Genomic DNA, 16,232 nt, shown 5'->3' on the forward strand with positions numbered 1-16,232 from the left:
TTAAGGATGCAGATAGGAAGCTGTCTGTCTGCACTGCTGAACAATTTGGGACCATAGGAAGCTGAGGCTGTGACAGGCATTACAATATGATGCATTAATGCCATTTCTGGGTGTTACGAGTTCATCCCCAGAGGGGCTGTGCTGCAGTTGCATGATCTTGCTGCCATGGGAGGGGCTGCCTTGTTTTTGCTGTATTTGATTTTAATGTGAGATTTTTATAATCTCCCTGGTGCTTTTGTGAGAAAGGGAGAGGCCATTGTTTATAACTACTTTCAAAAAACTAAATATCTGACCTTGCTAATGACAAAACATGAAAAAAAATTACAACTATATTGTCTGCCACAGTAATTGTTTTTTCAGGAGGGACTAACCTTTATTTCAGCTTTTTCTCCTTGAAAAACAAAAGGTAAACAAGATCCTGCAAAGAAACATCATGTGCTGGCTGCTCTTGCCTGGAGTAAGAAACAGTGCAGGGTTTTTTTGTTGTTGTTGTGGGTTTTGTCCCCCCCATGAATTTGTTGTAGATGCAGTATGCTTTCTTTTAAATAAGATTTCTTCCCAGGAGTAGCTAGGTTGGTCTCTTCAGATTTGATTTTTGCTTGAACTTTAAAGCTGTTTGTGGATTTGCACTGTAATTAAAGGATCTTCTGCTTGATTTCGGCCCAACAAGAGATACCAATTTGTTTTGATGAGGAGGCAGCAGAGGAGAAGAGTGGAAGGCTAGAGGCAGATAATAGGAAACAAGTAATATAGTCTGTGCTTGTACTGTAAATATCTGTATTTTCAGCATAAATTCTTTCTTACCCAAAATGCTGTTTGGTTTCTATTGTGCTGTCATATTTAAGCTCATGCATAACTAACCTAAAATATATGTAATTTTCTGTTTAAAACTATTTAACCAGAATAATAACAGCTTTGGTAGGAAATGAGAGTGTTAGGAGAGGCTTAGCAGAGGCTCTAATCCTTGCGTAAAAGTACAGCTGTGTCTCACAGCAGTTGTGGATCTGGGTCTCTGGGAACAGGAGCACTTTGCTTCTGCTTGCTTTGGGCTACATGGGGAAAGCTACAGAACTTTACAGGATGAGTGATTCTTTATTTAATGCATACACTAATTTCTCTTGCCAAATTTTTGCCTGCATTTTTAGATACTGAGAGAATGGTCAGCTTTTCTTAAAATGCTTGACACACGTTCCTGTCCATGCTCTTTTGAAAATCTCTCTGTCAATATGTCAAAGCAAAGGGGGAGAGCACTCCAAACCCATGGGCTTTCTTGAAATGCCTGGAAATATTTGGTTCCTTGTCTCTGGGGAAGAAAACCTTCCTCTGTGAGCAGTTATTCCTGTCTTGGCCACTGCTTTGTCAGTTCGGACATTGCTTCTTTATTCTTTGTTCTTCCTTTCTGTCTGATCCTGGAAAGTGCTGGAGAAAGTATTATGCACTAGTTGTACTCTTAGTTTGATATGATCACGAACAATTAAGCTCTTAGAAAATTTGCTTATTCTATTAAATAATTTTAAAAACTATATTGAAAATTGTAACTCTAGGATGATGATAGATGGGACTGAGTTTCTGCTTGTTACAGAGCTGTGAAACACGTTATTAATCAAATATGTTGAAGTAATTGCTTCTATAGGAAAATTCATAAGAGTTCTGAGATTTTTACCATCTATATATTGGAGCATAGCCGTATGTTGATTTTTGGGTGGTGAGACTTCCTTGAGCTTATTTTGCTGCACAGTGGCCTGTGCTTCAAATGATATATTTTGCTTCAAGAGAATGTCATAGGCATCCTGTAATGTTAATTTCTTTAGGAAGTTGCATTCTGTTGTCATGCTGAAGAGCCATTTCAGAGTCAGTGTTGCTTTATCCAGGGCTGGCCCTCTGTCCCTGGTTAGGCCAAGAAGCAGCTGGGTAAAGGTGTCTGAGTGTCAGTGGCAAAGTCCCTGGTGGGCTCTCTGCTCCCTATGGCTTAGCCATGGCCCAGTGACTGCCAGACTGCAAACTGGAAGGTAGAAAATAGAATTATGATGTTTTTAGATGCTGGCATTCATTACTGCATAAAGATGGTAACTGTGAAGAAAAACAGTGAAGGATTTCTTTGTTTTCATAAGTAGTTTCTTTTTTCCTTAGAGCTCTAAAATCTTTGCCAGTTTGTCCTTTATCAAACTGATCAACAGCAGGGCTGCTCACTATAGATTTTGTCTTTGCAAAGTCAACTTCAGGGCCAGTGGAATCTATGAAAATGAATTTTCTGCCCTTTGTAAAAGCTACAACCTCTGCAATACAGAGAGATGAACTGTGGATATGAAGGGAGCTTCTAGGAGCTTGCTGTACAACTGGTGTGAATAGTGATCAGTCTGACCTGCAACCATCTGAATGCTGCTGGGGGCAAGCTGCTGTAATAGATGACATAAATTGCAGCAGTGATAAGTAGAGCTGTCCCCAGAGAGGAGGACCTTTGCCCCCATCCCCTTCTTTCCTCCAGACAGTCCTTCACTTTGGAGTGCTGCTTTCCAGGCTCTCCCATCCTAGGTTCAGTGTTTCCTTTCATGTTGGCTGAAATTAGCACCATAGAAATCTCCATGTCTCGGTTTTGCTGCTGGTGGTTAGGGGCTGCCTTTCTGGCTGCTTTGTAGGCTCGTCACCTTAGAGGTGAAATACCAAGAGAATGGGTTGGAGGCAATGTAGCTTTTCTGGGAGAGGCTCTTGGGTGGTACTGTGATTAAATTAATCAGAAAAGGAAGGAGGCTCCCCCTGTGACACTGTGAAAAGCCTCCTGATGCAGGGAGAAATTTGCAGGAGATGAGCATCTCTGGAGCCCAGAGAGCTTGATCAATGATGAATACCAAATTCACTCACAGAGCCTAAGGATCACTTTCAGGTCCTTCTGTGCTGGTTGGAAGAACATTATCTAAATGCAAAGTGACTGTACAGAAGACACAGGCAAGCACTAAATCCATTGTGAAAACAGGACCTTGGAGGCAATGTGAACCATGGCTTTGGAAATGAATTAAAAACTGTGTGGCACTATTGTCTTCCATCATTATACTCTCTGGGACATATTTATTCCTTTAAAGTCTTCTCTTTAGTCTGCTGACATACTGTTGCATTGTTGAGTGGGAAATTTCTGGTTTAATTGTAACACAGTGTCATACACCTTAGAGGCAGTGAGGTTGTATTCTTTCTTGTCTGTGTAGAGCCTGTGTTGCCATAGCCTGGATCCACAATTTGATAACACAAACAAGTGATTAATCAGGCATATTTATGTAAGGACTCATTTGGCAATAAGAAGAGTTGTTTAACTATATTTTCTTCTTCATAATGTGTTTAGTGCTTTTTATTAAGCTGAAATATGCAAGGTTTTTCATTGCTGCAGTGTAAGTGCTCCATTCCAGTGTAGGCACTGTATTTCTTCTTCTCCAGCCTTCAAATAAGACTTTTCCTGAAGATGCTAAAACTTGTGAGAGTGGGAAAAATCTCAAAAGGTTTTGTTAAGTCATGGAACTAATTTCACGTAATAATTCTTGAAGGAGATATAAAAGTAATGACAGAGCATTTTAATCTGAGACTTTGTGGGGTGTGGGTACAATTACATTTATATGGGGTTGATATTTCTGTGTTCCCCTGTACTCCTCAGGGAAAGTGTTTAATTTGCAGTGTGGGAATGGTAGGAGAAGGACCAAGTACTGCTATTTCTGGGAGTCTCTGTGCTTTGTTTTGTGATTTTTTTCTCTTTTTTTTTTTTTTTTGAATGGTACTGGTCTTATAGCATTTGGGGGAGGAAGAATTGAAATAATTTTATGAGCATTACTTCTATTCTTCCTGAAGTGTAGATCTGACAGTTCCTTTGATACACAATCCAAATTTGTAGTCATCTTCAGTGGTTCCCGAAGTTGGCTCCCTTCCCTTTTGTTCTTAATTTCAGGTGTTGTCAAGTTGTGCCAGGAATCAAGTGCAGTTGAGATTTTTGGTCTTCAGAACTGAATGTCTTAGTAACAGAGGTTTTGTTCAATTTTATTACTTGGCATCTTCTTTTGAAGGCAAGAACTAAAGGAGAAACACAAGGATATCCTGGGGAATGCATAAAGAAGGGAATCTTGAGGACGGATCTCTTACCCATAAAAGATAGTGAAAAACATGCATTCTGCATGGCTTTCTGGGAGTGCTTCAGTGCCCAAAGTCTTGGAGAGTATGTGAAATACACATGCCTCAGTGGAAAAGGTGGTTGAAGTAGTAACTGTTCTTGTACTCCCTCTTTGCATGCTCCATGAGGTACAGAAGTTTTTGTAGGACTCGTGCCAAAGTGAATTTTCTGTGGGTTGGAAAGGAAGGGGAACAAAGTGAAAGCGAACAGTCTGCTCCCCTCTGTGTCCATGGGCTCCTTCCCTCTACTATGAGACAACAACTGTGAGGAGGCCGGCACTGAAAAGCTTTCTGAAACATGATGAGGTGCTTAATCAGATTTCCATGTTTGGTTTCAACCTCATGTGAATAAAGAATGTGAAGTGAAAGAGGTTTGTGTGTACTTTGAACATAAACATCAAGGGAGGTGTATATTTGCAGGGAGATTGTGGTCATGCAAATTTATGCCACATTCTCCTGGCAGAAGGGATGTTCTCGGTGAGAAGGTTTTGAGGTAGTAGAGGAAAGGTTTTGGAAGGACTTTGTGTAAAGGAAACTTCAAGAAATTGCAATAATGGCTACAGAGTGGGTTGGTTTTCTCACCTTCCTGGCTGCCTCCACCTCTCCTTGCCTGTGAAGATTCCTGTAGGACAATGGGAAATGAACTGCCTTATCCAAGTATTAATTTCAACCCAGCAGTAACTGAGTACAGAGAGAGGAAGTTACATGAGGCAATGAAAGGAGACAAAGGAGGAAAGTGATCTAAATAGCAACATAAAGAAAATATTTGGGAATAAAAGTAATCATCAGCTTGTACAATAGGGTGTCCAGCAGCCCTGCTGAGGTTGCGTGTGATGGATGTATTTGTTCATTCAGTTATGTCTTGCACAACAACATTTTTAAATTGCTGCTAGAATGAAATTGATTTCTTGAGTTTTAAATAGTGCAGCGTAAATCTTCCACTCACACCAGGACCGAAGAGTCTCTGACTGCAAGCTCACTGCAGTTTGCCAGTTCCACTTGATTTCATTTCAGATTCATCCCTGCAAGCCAAACCACAAAAAGAGCTTCCTGTCCAGTGGAGAATGAAATGCAAGAGGCGATCCTTTTGTTGCTAACGGGAGGCTGCGGGGAGCAGAGCTGGCTCTTGCTGAGGTTGTGTTTGGGCTTGGTTAATTGTTTTGCCAGTGAGGCAGAGATTCCTGGTCACTGGATATAAGTTAGGTGCTCTTAGGTCTAACTGAAGGCAGTACTTTAATACCTGGAGTAGTTTATAACGAGACTTGCTGAGCAGCAGTCTGATGTAATGAAAGGTGAAAAGCTTGGATGGTTGTGGTTCTCAGGATTGTCTTCCAGAAGGAGAATTTGGCTCACTGCTTTATTTACCTCACACTGGCTGTTTGGCCTGTGGACTCAGTGGGCTTTTTCTTATTGGCTTTTTTTCCTCTCAGAGCTTATAAATTAAGCCATCAAGGGTAATTTTTTTTCTCTTCCAGTACATTTATTTACTAAATCTTAAACTTGCCAAATGCTGATGTGTTTTCCCATGTCCTCCTCGAGCAGTGTGGGGTAATGTTGGTGATAGGGCTGATCTCATAGGGTAAGGAGGGTTCCACTCCTGTGGGCATTCTGCAGAGGTTTTTGTCTTCTGCTCCCTTCCTCAGCTGCCATCAGTGGGAGGCCTGGCAGAGCTCTGCTCTGGGAGGATTAGAGGTTTATTTGGCTATGAAGAGGGGCTCTGAGATGTCTGTGTGCTTTTGGGCGTCTTACTCAGAGCTGGGACAGAATCTCAGAGATGTGCCCTGAACTTTGATGTCAATTATCTGCAGTTCCTGGAGTGTTTGTCCTGCACAGTGTTTGAGAAGTTCTTCATGAGTGAGCTCTGTCCTGAGAAAAGCCCCAAATCTGAGATGCTGCCCTGGACTGGATGTTGGGGCACCCACTCTGGATCACAGTAACTCACCTGTTGTGTCTGCTGCCATGTTAAAGGGCTTTCCTAGGCAACCTCAGAAGCAGCAGCACTGAAATTGGTATTATATTTTTCTTTCTGCTGGGGAAGAGCATTTTTCAAGAAAAGGTATTTTCACAGTGCCCCAGCTCTTCCTACTCCTTCATGTGCTACAGCTACTGAGAAGCATGAAGGCTGTAAAACCTGAAAGAGCAATGATGGACTAAAAATGAGAGCTCTTCTGTCTGTCAAAGACACTTAGTTGGGGAACTATATCCAAAGTGACTACTCTGTGCTATCACATTATGCCTTACTTATGTGGTGACCCCTTCCTGGGGGGCAGCTAAGGCAGGATCTGCTGCATGGTCACAGCTGAGAAACACATGGGAAAATACAAGCACCTGCAAAGGGCTGCTGTGAGCATGGCTGTGGGGACAGATGGACAACTGGAGCAGCTGCTGCCCAGCAGTTGTTTTTCCTTAGGAGTTCTGAAGATGTAAAGAGCCAAATGCATTTCTTGCTGGGCTTGTTTATTATTTTTGTTTTCAAGGGGGAATTGTAGCATGGCTGTAAGGCCTAAGTTCAGCCTTGGTCACACAAAAGGAGTCAGGTGATGTTGACTTAACTGTTGAAAAGGTGCTGATGCTTCCAGCTTTTTCTGGAGCTATCCTTTGATTCCTTGGAATAAATCAGACATTAACTACTGATGTATTTTTTTTCTCTCCCAATCCAGTGGGCAGCCCTCAGAGTTGATGGTTATTTTCCATTAAATAGTTGCCTAGCTCTGTCTGTTCTCCCTCTGAATTTTGTCTCAAAAATAAAACAGTTCTTCACATATTTCTGTAAGCCACATTACTGCATTTACAGTGTGTTTCTTAGTGCTGAGGAGCCCTGCTGTTCCCACAAAGACCCTTGTGTTCGTGCTGCAAGGCTTTGGCTGGACACAGGCAGTGTGGGTGAGGAAGCAGTGACAGGCAGAGGGAAACTGTGCAGCCTTTTTACTGGACTGAGTTATTTTTTGGGTCTTAAGCAAATGTTGCTTGAATGCAGTTCGTGGTATTTGCTCAGTGATCCAGTGGAATGTCTGGGATATTTTTGTTTTTCCTTCAGAGCCAAAAAGCAGCTTTTGGCTCTAAATCCCAAGCTGCCAGTCTGAGGCTGAGTCACTGTGCTTTAGGGTGAGGAGAGCTGAGCTGGTGTGGTGAGACGGGTACCCTGTCCAGCACAGAGCGCTCCTGCTGTGCCTGGAGCTGGATGTGTTAATTAAAGATGTGGAAAATGACTCTGCAGCTAAATCTGCTTTTATTGACATGAAAGCTGTGCCAGGACTTACCAAGCTGTTGGGCAGCATGCTGCAGGCCTGTCCCACTTGTACCCCAGCTCCATTGAGGATAAAAGAAAAACTAGTTTCAGCCATCAAATCTGTGACTCTTTAGTGAGCCCTGATTCTCCCCAACCACTCAGCCTGGAGGTGCCACTGGGGGCTCTGTGCACACTGTCCTTGCAGTGACTTTGAGTGTAGGTTTCCTGAGTAGCAACTTCTTGCAGAGGTTTCCAGATCTTGTAATGATAATGAAGATGGAAATGAAGCTTGCTGTGTCCTGACCTCGACAGTATGTGCCTGGAGTCTAGATAGAGCCTGAACTTTCTCATCCTGCATCTGCTTTTGTGCTGCAAACCCAGGGAGCATCTCCACGTGTGTGTTCTTGCAGCAATTTTAAACAAGACATGCATGTGTTCTCCTAAACCTGCTTTTGGCTGCTGTTCTTCCAATCTCCTCTGCATTCTTCTTTAGAACTTTTGCAAGTTTACCCGATCTTTAGGCTGGTGGTTCTTGGCATGGCTGGGATGAACTGACAAGCTTCAGCCACTGGAACAGGTTTTCCAGGGAGGTGTTGGGGCTGCCATCCCTGGAGTTGTTTAAGGGGTGTCTGGATCTGGTGCTGGGTGATGTGGTTCAGTGGTGTAGGAGTTGCAGTGGTGGTACTGAGTGGATTGTTGGACTGTATGATCTTAATGGTCTCTTCCAAGCCTGATGTTTCCATGATTCTGTGATGGTTTACTTGCTGACTGGAGGATCTGTACCTGTGCATCTTAACACAGACCCTTACAGTCACTTTTTTCATTGCCATGTGTCCTGAAGGTGCTGCAGGAGGAGCTGTATTTTCAGGAAGAAAATGTCTCATTATCTCTGTTTGCCTCACATTTGAGTGAGGCAAATTGTCTTGATCAAACATGATCAGTTGCAACTAGACCAAATTTGAGGCTAAAGGAATTTTTATTTTAAAACACTGATCAACAAAAGAGACAGTCATCTACTACTAAGATTTGCACAATACTGAAGATCTTCTAGGGTATTCTCTGGTGACTGCAAATATGCAGAGTAAATACCTGATGGCTCAAGGTCAGTGCTCTATTTTAAACTTTTTCTTAATTTTCTCTGCTGATTTTGCTGACAAAGACCTCTTTATCTGGTATGGAAGAAATACTTATATTAAATAAATAAACAAGGAGTTAATTTTACATATGGTCTTTTGATCATGGTCTTGAATAGTGAGAGAACTGAGAGTCCTGTGAGGTATGTGTTGCTGTGCCAAGCTCCTGTGCCAAGAGAGCATCTGTCCTCCTGTAGTGCAGTAATGATGGGTCTTTACAGCATGGATCTGCTTTCCTGGAGCACTGATAGTCTATGGGCTGGGGATAGGGAACAGAAGGAGAAAAAGCCATTTGACTGCCTAACTTCAGGTGCCTGAGTGAGGCTTGTGAGATAGGAGCAGTATGGATATGTGTTCCATTGGGGAGCCAGCTCTGAGGTCAGAGTGACACACACAGGAGCTGAGCTGCTCTTTATCTGCTATGAATTGCAAGTGAAAAATGTGAGATCAATGATGAAAGAGTATGAAAAGGGTATGAAGAGGAAAAACCCCTTATTAATTCTGACAAATCATACTGTGCTAGAAGTGTAAATGTCTATGGCAGCTGCTCTACTGGTCTTTTCAAAGTTGGTAAGCTCTTAAACATAGTTATTAAAAGACATTTTCACCATATGTTATTGGATTGAAGGAGCTGAAAACAACAATGTCAAAATACTCAGATATTTCTGTCTTTCCAGGAGACAGAAATGAAAAATGACATCAATTATTCTTCATGTCCTTTGACATGAGATGTCTCTATGTGTCTCATGAGTGTAGCTGCATTACAGAAGGGCAAAGGCACAGCATTTTTCAATTGAGGACAGTTTTGCCAGATACTGACACTGGTGTTGGTGAATCTCTAGGGTGAAAAAAGGAGCTCTTCAGAACATCTTGACTTTTACAAAAGGTTTGGATGCTTGCAAGCATAGAGGTGCTGAAGCCTCAAGAGTATTTTATGTCACGCTTGGTGACAGTGGCTTGCCAGAGGATGAAATTTGCCATAGAAAGGCTGGAAAGAATGTGGATAATATTTAATTGCACAAGAAATTTTTGTGAGGTGTATGTATCTTTCAGAAATTTGTGGAACAAATGGAACACACAAAGGACTAAAAGGGCCATAAAGAAATATACTCTTATTCCTGGTAGAAGATATGATAGGAAATGCCTTCACTGCCTAAAATTAACACAGTGGCATTGAGCTGAATTTGCATTCCTTTTCTCACTTAAGATAGTGTCCAAAACAAGTAAAGGCTGCAACAGCTTGATCATAGTTTACTTGTTACAACCAACCTGTAGCTACTCCGCCTTGCACTGAGGCTAGAATCATAGAATCATGAGAATCATTAAGATTAGAAAAGACTTCCAAGATCATAAAATCCAACCTTTGACCAAACACCACCTTGTCAACTAAACCATGGCATTTTATGCCATGACCAGTTGTTTCTTGAAAACTTCCAGGGATGGTGACTCCACCACTTCCCTGGGCAGCTCGTTCCAGTGCTTAACAACCCTAGAGGGGAGGGAATAAAGGTCCTGGCCTCACTGTGAATAGCATGACACTTGCTATTGGACATGCCACACTTGCACAAATAAGTAATTTTCCCAGACTGATGTTTGCTGCCAAGTGACTTCCAGAGTTTCAGAGGAAGAAAAAGCATTTTTCAGTCCTGGTGAACTTTTGCTGGTGGTCAGAGCTGTATTATCACAGATGTGGCTTTCAGGCTGCACTGTGGCAATGATGACTCTCTGGTCAGCTGTGGAGTTGATGCTGTTCAGGCACTTCAGTGTGTTTTTGTATGTGCAATGAGAACTGTAACAACATCACTACTGCTGCTACTACTAATGTCTTTCTGTGCCCTTCACATTTCATTCTTACGATTATTAAAGATGGAATTCTATTTTTTTTTTCTGCTGCCTTCACACTGATGAGATATCAATGATTTTAATGGGAAAGACCACCAGTGGGAATTTTTGCCTCAAAATAGCTTTCTTTTCCATCTGATAATGAAAGGAATTATCTGTTCTTTGACCTTTGGTTGGCAGACTTGGAAATTGAAAATTGATGGCTGTACTGTACTAGCTTCACTGTAATGGTGTGGTCAGGGGTTTCTGAGCATTTAAACAAAGGTGGGTGTGCTGTGAGGTGTGTCAAGGCAGGAGCCAAAATGCAGGGAGCGCTGCTTGTGGAATAACCTTGTAACTCTGAGCTCAGGGAGAAGTACCTTCCTGTGGGTCAGGGAGTGGAGGTGTCTCCCCAGCCCCTGTATCCCTGTTGTGTTTTGGCAGGGAACCATGCTGTGATTCAAGGTTAGACATCTGTCTTCACCAAGAGCTTCAGTGATGCTACTTTTGTCAAATGTTTGTATCTCAACTAGGAAAAAAAAAAAAAGATAATTCATTTTAAAACCCAAAAAAGTAACAGCACTAGTAGGTGTAGATGTTTCTATATAAGACACAGTGCAGGAGAAACTTTAAAGTTGAGGTTTTGTTTATTCTTTACAGTGAGCTCCTTATTGTAATGTCTAAGCACCTTATAAATATTTATGGATGTGTCCTCAAAGGAAAATGAGATTTATATAATGGAGGTTCAAAGTGACGTTAAAAGAAGCAACTTTCCAAAGGTTCCTACACAGTTATACCATGACAGAACGGGGACAGTAAATCAGACCAGTACATCCCATTTTGGTAAACAAGCCAGAATTCCATCCTTATTATTAGTTACTTTTGCATTGGCTGCTTACAGAGTAATTCACTGCCTTTTTTTTTTCTTAAAATACAACTACTTTATTTTAGAGAAGTCCATAATTTTTTGTAGATTCATTCTTAAGCAGGCCACACACATGGATTGATGGCCAACAGGGGGTTGCAGTTAGCTGCTGCAGAGGAACAGATGAGAACATTACATTCAATTTATGCTGCTCTGTGACAGCTCACTCTGATCTTGCTCCTTGGCTGCTGAAGGTGTCCAAGCATCATTTGGGAGTTGCCCATACTCAGAAGGTGATGATGTGTGCTGGGGTGAATTTTCAGCAGAGAGCTCAGCAACACTGACTGCCTGGGATGGAGTTGTCTTTGCTTTCCTCCCCTCTCCCCATCCTTGTGCTGCTCCTCAGGGCAGCTCATGAGCTGGCAGCAGCTTCCTCTTTAGGACAAGCCAGTAGTGAAACACTTTCCTGCATCCCCTCTTGTGCACTCATGAGAGGTGCCGATTTCTGTGGTCTCCAGGTGACACTGGGCTTCTCCAAACAGCAGCTGGAGGGACAAAATGTAGCTGTGGTGGCAGCTCTCTCCTGGAGCCAGGGATTCAAAGCTGTATTTGGGCAGTGACAAAGTGCATGAGCAAGAGGTTATTTCACTGTTCCTCAGGGTTTAAAGTCTTTGTGCAAATCGCTTTGAAGTTACTGAAGGACTTCTGATGCTGCAGTGGGCTTTGAATTTGACCCCAAGCTCAGTTTACTGTGTTTGTCTTTTGTTTGCTGGCTTGTGAGTATGAAGCAGTGCTGAGCAAACCTTTGGAGAATATATTGAATGTGCAGATTTGCACAATGATCTTGCTCCGTTCAAAGCAATCTGGCTTGGGATATATGTTGAAATACCCCCCAGTATGCTGTAGACACATTCCTCTTTGGTCCTGGATGTGCTCTTTGTATGTGTTTAGTTGGCACTGTGAAATCTGAGGTTTTCTTTTAAGTTTTTCTACAGTACTTTAGGGAACTCAACTTTCATCACTAATAAAATAAAATAAGGCAAAACACTGGTAGGTCTTGCCTTGTTAACTGTTCTAGCTGTTGTGTTTCCCACTGTTCCAAAAAAAATACAAAGCTTTATAAGATTCAACATATTCCCAGTGCAAATCATGAATATTTATAGGCAAAGAATAAGACTTCCCATTTTGAAATGTCAGTGCTATGAAATTGCTTTTTTGGCAAGCGTGATTAAACCACACAGACTTCCAATAAAGTTTTGTAAGCTTTTTCCTTAATTATGGCTTAATTTAGGCCTCTGAGTTTAACAAAACGTGTGAAACTTGCAGCAAAATATTTTTCTTGTGGAAAATTTTGTTTGCATAGATTACAAATCCCGTATTTCTTGTGGTTATAATTTTTTTAATGTGCTTAAATGTGAAAATTCCATGTTTTTTTCTTTACAATTCTTAACACATTTACAGCATAAAAATAACCTATACTGTATGTTTAATGCAGATTTTTGAAGAAATTAGTTTGAAAAGTGCATGTGATTACTTTTTTCCTCCAAATGCCTTGAATAAAATGTAGAGGAGGCTATAAGACATCAAGCAAGGGGTAAAAGATTCTGTCTCAAGCAGTTACTGCTGCAAGAGATAAATGAGGAACAATTTTGCTTTGATATAGTTGTTCTTAAATATACCATCCTGACAAGAGCAATAAATAGAATAATCTACATAATTGCATTTATGTGGCATTGACCTGTCTTTCCTAGAGAAAATCCCATTTCCCAGATAAAATAATCTTCCATTCAGATGTAAGTGGAAGGAAGCCTCATTAGTAGCTGCACAGATTTAGGGGAATGTTTCTGCACAGGCTTAATACAGAATTTTGATGTGGACCTCCTAGTGAATTTGATATTTGGTGAACAAATTTCTGTAAAGGCTCTCAAACCACCTTACTTTCATGTGCTGATTGCCTAACAGGGTATTTACTCAAAAGGACTACACAGGAAAGCAGAGAGATGATATGATTAAACTTAGGTAGATTTATTACTAGATTTTTTAACATTATATTTTCTTAAATTGATGTAATAAATATCTCAGCCCTGCTCAAAGATAAAGTTTTGAACAGCTTTGAGCTGTTCTGGTTTAATACTTAAGTAGAAGTAGCCAAAGTGGTGGAAAAACAGGATCATTTTGGAAAAGAAACATTCAAACAGTTTAAAACCCTCTACTGTGATCATACTTTTCTGACCCCCTGCAGCCTTGCATTATCAAACTGAGAATGTCTCTCTCTCCATCTCCTTAATACTAATGTTTGAAATATGATACAGATAAATCATCTGAATAGTGTATGAAGGAAAAAAAAGACTTGGTTTGCATCACAACTACCTTGGACCTGCTCCAATGGCATTTGCACTTGCTGAGATGAGCATAGAGGTAGTCAGGGGCTCTAAAGTTGGGATTTCTAGGAGAGATGAAGAAAGTGGAATGCCTTGGAACTCAGACCCTTGGGCATTTTTAATCTCTAGGTTTGAATGGTGAAGTCAGCATTTGCAAAAACAAATATTTGGAAAGCAGTTGGAAAACTGTTTTACTGAAAATGATGTAGGAATTGGGGAGTTTGTGAGGGGAGGTGTGTGCTTTTATTTCCCCAATGAAACTCCCTGGAACTGCGGAAAGTACCACCAGAGTCTGCTGTCTGTGTTTTCACCTATCTTTGTTCTTCTTTGCAGGTTACATATTTGGGTAAAGTTTCCACAACAGGGATGCAATTTTTGTCGGGCTGCACAGAAAAACCAGTCATTGAGTTGTGGAAGAAGCACACGCTCACCAGGGAGGATGTTTACCCAGCTAATGCCCTTCTGGAAATTCGCCCTTTCCAAGTCTGGCTGCATCATCTGGACCTCAAGGGTGAGGCGACAGTGCACATGGATACCTTTCAGGTAGCACGTATAGCCTACTGCACTGCTGACCACAACGTCAGCCCAAACATCTTCGCTTGGGTCTATCGGGAGATCAACGATGACCTGTCCTACCAGATGGACTGCCACGCTGTGGAGTGTGAGAGCAAGCTGGAGGCCAAGAAGCTGGCCCATGCCATGATGGAGGCCTTTAAGAAGACTTTTCACAGCATGAAAAGCGATGGCCGGATCCACAGGAACAGCTCATCGGAGGAAGTGTCTCATGAATTTGAATCTGATGATGGCTGACTGAACTCATTCACAGTTCAGCAAAGGCAGAAATGGCTTAGGGAATGAGAGCTGATAGGTGAATAAGCAACAATTGAAACTGGGTAATGAAAGGACTGCCAAACACTTGTCTGACCAGCTTTTTAAATCAGAAGAGCAATTTGGTACCTACAGATATGCATCATTAAAGTAATTACGTTGCATTGAAATCTGCTGCTGTTGTAAAAGTGAGAAAAAGATCTCCCTCCCCCACCTCTGTCACCCTCCATCACTGTTCCTTTTTTGTCTCTGTAGTTCAGGTGCATACCATGAAGTGCAGTCATTCCTGTTTGTCTTATGAGACTGGTCAGGCAATTTTATTAGTTGCTTCTCTGGCATTCCTAGCTGCAGGCTGATGCTGAAGCACAAGAGCAAGTAGGCCTGGAAAGCCCTAATGGTTCCCGAAGAATCTTTCCCCATGATACATCACACAGACCCTTTGACCATACGTTACGTAGGCTAAGACAGCCATACACAGCCTTTTAGACTAATGGCCTGGCATTCTGCAGTTAATTCACATTTCACAGATGAAAAATGAAAGATGCTTGTATGTACACATTATATCATATGCTATCCTTTATTTTATTCATTGTACCTATTTTCTTAATATACTGGCTGCCACGTCTTTCACCCAACACCAGTAGTTGCAGTTTCAGACTGTGTACTGCAGGATACCAAAAAGGGGTGGGCAGAAATACTCCCTAGTGGCTGGGGGGTCAGCAAGTCAGCCCTGCTGTCTGTGCATTAGCCCACCCTGATTGCTCCACAGGAGGGGGCCCGCTGGGAAGAGTTGAGGGACGCTTGGGTGTGTCAGTGTTAGAACTGTGACTTCTCATCAACCTCAGGGGTGACGAGATCCGAGCGCGGTGGGCACAGCTCTGTGTCCCCTTTCTGCATTGCTGGTCGAGCGACCCTGGTGGGATGGAGCTGGCAGTGTCTCACCACACAGGGCTGCCTCACTGTAAAGATCAAAGGAAATGGTCCCTTAGGAGTCAGATTTGAACATCTGTTCTGGTTGAGAACCTCGTGTTAAGATTCCCTTATCTTTCCTTGTTCACAGATATACAGTCATGCCTTTCTTAAATGCAGATGTTTAATAAAACTCAAATAAAGTAAAAACTTGTTTCACTTGATATTTTTTAAGGCTGAGAGCAGATCAATAGTTTGCAAGTAATGCTGCTCCTTTGTACAATTTTGTTTGTAATTATGGTAATGTTAGGGGCACTAGGGCACCTTACAGAAGCCTTAAAAGAAAGCTAATCCAAGCAGATAGCTCTGTGTCTGTGTTTTGTGTCTCTGTGTTTGTATGTGAGAGTGTATGTGCGAGTCCAGTGGTAAAGCATGTGGATTGAGCATGGAGATGTATTGAGGAGGGCCCACACCTCTTGAAAATATGCTTGTTGCTTTACAATGTGTGTAAACTGTTCTCCAGCATAAATGCATTCATACTTTAATAAAAAAAAAAGTTTTGAGTTAAACCTTGTTAGTTTTAAGCTGTCTTTCCAATGTAAACTCAGTGGTTTTGTGTGTGTGGGTTCTGTGTTTATTTCATTTAGTGGAATGAAAATGTTAATTTATTTCCTTTTAATTATTGCATCAGTCATCATGAGAATTGCTGTTAACATTGTAACATTATTTTAATTTCAATATTTAGGTTAATTATTGCTGTGAGATTGGTTGTTGGGGTTTTTTGTGTTTTTTGTTCGTTGGTTGGCTGGTTTTGTTGGTTATTTTGGATTGTTTTGGGTTTTTTGTTTGGTCAGTTGGGGGTTGGTTTTTTTTATTTTTAATTTTTTTTTTTACTTTGTGGTGTGGGGACATGGTTTATAATT

General features: G+C 41.5%; 1 protein-coding gene across 6 annotated transcripts in view; it reads left to right on the forward strand.

Annotated features, from left to right (window-relative positions):
- The window catches only part of PID1 (phosphotyrosine interaction domain containing 1), an 83,772-nt gene extending 67,894 nt beyond the window's left edge, over nucleotides 1-15,878 (forward strand). For all 6 annotated transcript variants that reach the window (XM_039722397.1, XM_039722401.1, XM_039722398.1 and 3 more), the window contains one exon: nucleotides 13,906-15,878. In XM_039722397.1, coding sequence (XP_039578331.1) covers nucleotides 13,906-14,382 — 477 coding nt within the window. In that variant the 3' untranslated portion in view covers nucleotides 14,383-15,878. The remainder of the gene's footprint in view (nucleotides 1-13,905) is intronic.
- Nucleotides 15,879-16,232: the final 354 nt, after the last annotated feature.

The sequence above is a fragment of the Passer montanus genome, unplaced genomic scaffold (assembly GCF_014805655.1).
Source record: "Passer montanus isolate IOZ18808 unplaced genomic scaffold, ASM1480565v1 scaffold48, whole genome shotgun sequence".
In the NCBI taxonomy this organism is placed as follows: domain Eukaryota; kingdom Metazoa; phylum Chordata; class Aves; order Passeriformes; family Passeridae; genus Passer; species Passer montanus.